Source organism: Nannobrachium achirus (assembly GCF_963921795.1).
Source record: "Nannobrachium achirus genome assembly, chromosome: 18".
Classification (NCBI taxonomy): domain Eukaryota; kingdom Metazoa; phylum Chordata; class Actinopteri; order Myctophiformes; family Myctophidae; genus Nannobrachium; species Nannobrachium achirus.
In genome coordinates this window covers 15,210,078-15,215,224 of record NC_137825.1, presented here as the reverse complement: position 1 = coordinate 15,215,224, position 5,147 = coordinate 15,210,078, and the positions used below count along the sequence as shown (strand labels likewise).

At 46.2% G+C, this 5,147-nt stretch overlaps 1 protein-coding gene across 1 annotated transcript; it reads left to right on the top strand.

Moving 5' to 3' along the window:
- Positions 1-1,676: 1,676 nt before the first annotated feature.
- LOC308302905 (beta-1,3-galactosyltransferase 2-like) lies at positions 1,677-2,666 on the top strand (the record flags this gene model as incomplete). Its single annotated transcript, XM_080747223.1, has 1 exon — positions 1,677-2,666. The coding sequence occupies one exon, from the start codon at positions 1,677-1,679 to the stop codon at positions 2,664-2,666; it is 990 nt and encodes a 329-aa protein (XP_080603349.1).
- Positions 2,667-5,147: the final 2,481 nt, after the last annotated feature.

Here is a 5,147-nt window from a genome sequence, read left to right as displayed (position 1 = left end):
TTGGGGAGGTTGAATCAGTGGTCGAACGCTGTGAACCTGTCTTCGACTCGAAGCCCTGCCCGATGATGTCTGGCACCATGACAAACTATGGCCAATGAATGTTTTTCAATGGATTCAGAATCATGAATAGCCCCTAGTTTGACCCCTCACATGCTAATTAAAGAAGATATTTTTTTCTTTTTTTTAGGCCAATAAAAAAAACTATACCAAATATGCCATGACTACCATGATTCATTGTTACGTTTAACTTGCCAATCATAAAGTGACATGTCTATTTTCCTATGTCTATAGGCCTACCGTACTATATTTGTTAAATTAATATACATTGTATTCAGAGAAGAAAATGAGAAGGGAAGGAAACAAAGAGAAACCTGATTATTGTACCACTGTACTGTATTATTATTTTGTATGCTGATTGACTTAATATACAGTAAGAGAAAACGGACATTACACTGGTGTGGACTCTTTTCTTGTGTGGGAGTGATCTTTTTGGGAAACTGTATTTATTATTGTCTTAATTACATGGGGAAAAATACCCATCAAATGGCCCTTCTATGCAGAAAAATACCATGGGAGAATTGTGTAAAAATCACACAGTGCAAGTTTTGATTTTATTCATGCCCTTTTTGACCATAAATCACAGATGTGTCCAGTGGTTATACCGATTTGTACCTGCTGTGTTAGAGCTAGCTAACACATACATCGAATGCATAAAAGCAGTCATCTAGGATCACAGGTAAACCAAGAACCAATCATCAATCTAACAGTATTAACTAACCAACAATACAGAACTAATCTAAACTATAACGTGCAATTGGAAATTGAAAGTGTGGTTGCCTATTTATTCTGGATAGCCAAATTGTCATGTGAAGCTTGATTAATCCTCAAGCTAGCACCACACCCCCATTACACTCAATGGACTTACTCTATAAAGGTGACGTCGCCGAGAATGCTGCTTCCTGATTGGCTAAAAGTTTAGACAGGAAATGAAGAGGTAAGCTGGGCTAGAACTATAATGTATTGCATACAGTCAGCAACCACATTAATAAGGAAAATCATAGTTTCAGCCCTAATATGGTCAACTCATAGTGATGTTAAGCCCTACTGCGAGGGGCAACGAGCATAAAACATAAGTTTGACGCGTGTCCATAAAAATCCAATGTCCAGAGAAATCATATAAAGTTGGATATGTCAATCCTTTTATTGCACATATAAAGCCAAAAATATACAAAACCTCTTTTCCACAAAAATCATTGAATGCCGCCCTGTACGGCCATGAAACACGGTCGAAAACTGTTTGCTTCCCAAACTCATTGCACACCTGGGTGCGGAGTTACCATGGCAACCAACCAACTGATTGACAGATTGACAGGTGTAAACCCTAGCAACCACATGAGACTGACATATTGACATGACGTCATTTCTAGAATCAAGGGCAGACCATTCATTTAAATAAAGAAAACAAAATACATTGAAATACCATTTTGGCTCCAACTCACACTCTTCAAGAAAGATTATAAAAGAGTCTCACTGAATATCTACATGTGATATTAATCATTACCTATTGTGGAGAGCTGTCACTTATCCAGATAGATTCCATATCTGAAGCTACAGCCCATTGAAATTAAGCGACACCTTTGATGAGACTTAGAATCCAGTCGCCGTGCCCGCTCGCAATGCGTTGGGGAAGACCACACCATCGCATGCTCTGTGCTTCACTCGCCAGTCTCCTCTTGCTCCTGGTGATGTTCTGGCTCGTGGACCACGATGGAGATAATGGATTGGAGACGCCCCACTGGACGATGAAGAACTGGCTGGCAGAAGCTAATGCCAGCCAAGGTGGAGAGGAGAGCGGCCCCACGCTGTCTCCTGGGCCGTTCCCTTACATCATTGACGAGGCAAACAAATGCCCGGCGGGGAGAGCGGCGCCGTTCTTGGTGTTGCTGGTAACCGTCGAGGCTCATCAAGTGGACCGTCGAGACGCCATACGACAGACGTGGGCAAACGAGAACCAGGAGGGAGTCCTGAGGTTGTTCCTGCTGGGGGTGAAGCCGGGCGAGCAAGGACGCCTGGAGCAGAACATCCTGGAGTCGGAGAGCCTGAAGCACCAAGACATTATTCAGCAGGACTTTGTCGACAGCTACAACAACCTCACCCTGAAAACCATGATGGGTCTTAACTGGGTGGCCACACGTTGCCCGCGGGCCAGCTTCGCTATGAAGGTCGACAGCGACGTGTTCGTCAACACCAAGTACCTCGTCCACAAGCTGCTCAGACTGAAGCCCGGGGTGAAGGACTACTTCACAGGCTTCATCAAAAGGGGCGAGGGGCCGATCCGGAACAAAAACAACAAGTGGTACATGTCCGAAGAGGAATACCCGGGTCACACGTACCCCACCTGGGCCGGAGGGCCCGGTTACGTGTTCTCCGGAGACCTGGCTGCAAAGATCTACGGCACCTCTCTGAGCACTCCACGCTTACACCTCGAGGACGTGTACGTGGGCGTGTGCCTGGACAAACTGCGGGTGGAGCTCACAACACCCCTGCCAAACGAGTTCAACCCGGACCCAGTTCCCTGGTCACGACACAGCTACAGCCGCCTGGTCACCAGCCACCAGGTTTCCCCTGACGACATGCTGGAGTTCTGGAGCCGTCTGCAGCACTAAGGTAGACCTGGCTGGGAGGAAGACAGCCCTGAGGCCGAAGGGGCTGTGATCATTCTCATAGGACTTACAGTCCCATTAAGAGCGTTGTGAACAGGCGTTTGACAGAAAGAGCCCCAAGTAACAGGATATTTTGCATGACTGCGGAGGGAAAGGCATGGCAGGCATGGCTGTTTCCAGTCAAGGTCGGCTGTAGAGGATTCCCTGCCCAATCAGTGTGGAGGATGCTCACAGCCATTGGGGTGACCAGGAGGGAGAGAAGGACAGAAGCTTGAAGGAGAGGCGTAGCGGCAGAAAGAGCCTCTTGTTGGTTATGGAGCAGGAGAGAACCTTGAGAGGGGAGTTAAGGAGGAGGATTTAGCCACCACTGCTGACCCATCATCAGGAGGGTGTTGCGCTTTGTGTGGGGCTGACCCAAATAGTTTGAATATTCAAAGCTTCGTTCAATTGCACCGGTTTCCAAGGTGAAAAATAAAGCTAGACTATAATAATACCACAGGAAAAAAACTGGATTTTACATCATCGCAACATGAGATCCTTGTCCGCTTCCTGTAAATCTTTCCTACAGAAATGCCTGTGTCTCGGCTCCGGTGCTTGCATTGCATGTTTGGGCAAGAAACGCTGTATTCAACGGCTCATAACTAGAGAACCGGCAGTCGAAATGACTCGCTTTTCGCTGAAGCCGTTACAGTAAGATCCATCTAAAAGTACCACACAGCTGACGAGTATCGCATCTGTCCACAAAAGAGAAACTCATGGGTAGAGCGTTGAGGCACTGCTGTTTACAATGCAATGCAATGAAAATATCAACAGGAGTTATTACTATGGATCCACCTGCCAAATGATGAAGTTGACCATGATGCCCCGAGCGTGTACTACTGTGCTGAAGTTCTGACACATGAAAGCTCAACGCTAGTGAAAACTAGAGCTGCACTCTGTTGAGGCGCCTCAACAGAGTGCCTTGTGCGCCTTGTGCACAAGCAGGCCATACATGTGCCTGCAGAGCACGCCACGAGGTGTGCTCACCACTGGCATCACCAGGAATGCTGGTCCCCAATTGGAACCCTGGTCCCCGATTGGGCTACGGGATTAAATAGACAAGCGGCCGATCGCAGTACTTGCGCGCTCTGCTGGTGCAAGTAATGAGACTTTTTTTCCCTTCTTTTTTTAGTGATTTTAGTGCTCCTGGAAGGAGCTAATTAAGCTCCAACATCTGGCTTTGTCCAAAGTTTGTTGTACGGACCAGGGTTACACTGGCCTACATGGTTGCACAAAGTGCGCCCGGGGTCACATTGGCCAAGCTTTGTGGGACGTAAATTCTAATATCTAAGAGTGCACAGCACACCAGTCCTTATGAGGTGCCAGCCAACGGAAACAAACATTAATTATAGAAGAGTATAGCTGCACACTCGTAGCTCTGATAAAAAAAAATACAAAAAAAAAAAAGTTTGTAAGATTTGTTTTGGGGCTTTTAATTATGCCTTTATTATTTGATAGGATAGTAGACTGACAGGATATGGGGAGAGAGCTGAGGAATGACATGTAGCAAAGGTTGTCCGGAGTGGGAATCGAACCGGCGACGCCAGCAGGCATCATAGCCTAGTAAGTGTTATGCGCCTTGACCACTAGGCCAGTAAACGTTTTATTATGACAGATAGGACCAACGTTTTGGACAGACAAGCAGACGCGTAGCCAACGTTAAGGCGGAAAGGCTGCCGCCTACCCAGTTGGATCTGATCTACCCTAAGAGAACTGACTGAAAATAAATAAATAAATAAACAACATCCCAGCTCCCGAAGAAATCTTGCTTGACCAGTTCCTTGTCCATTCACGGGTAGGGGCATTGTATGCCCATTGCCCATATATGGAGAACCCTGATCTCATCAATATTATGGACATATTGTGTCTCTTTTGTTTCAGCGCAGCCTTACTTCTCGCCCTTAGGGCGTCTCAACACATTTGCTTGTAACATAAAGTAGGGCCTAAACTTCAAAGCTCATATGTACAACTATTACACTGTAGTGTGAACAAAGAATGAAATAAGCCGTTCTAAACAGTGACCACAAATGGGGAGACGCCACACAAAACCACACAGTGAGGCAAAAGTCCAAAGTCAATGTTCTTTTATTCAAATACTAATAAAAGCCGAGCAGTGGTATATGGGGCATAGGAGGGGGCCATCCATGGTTCAAATCCAATAAAAGCACTGTAATAATAATGTAGAGTGATTAATGCCACAGGTTCCAGTATACAAGATTAGAGTGTCTTGTGCATGCGAGTACTATACTTCCCTTTCCAATCAATGAGGGGTTCAGTTGGTTCCTGGCTTCCTGCTTGAGTCCAGGTCCTTCCTCTTCTGTCCTCACTGTAGGTCTGTGTATCTCGGTCTGGTGTCCACAGCAAAACTGCTTTACTGTCCAACAGTGACCCTTAAATAGGGAGAGCCTTCCAGCCCAGCACCAACAGCAGCCTGCAGCTTGAGTC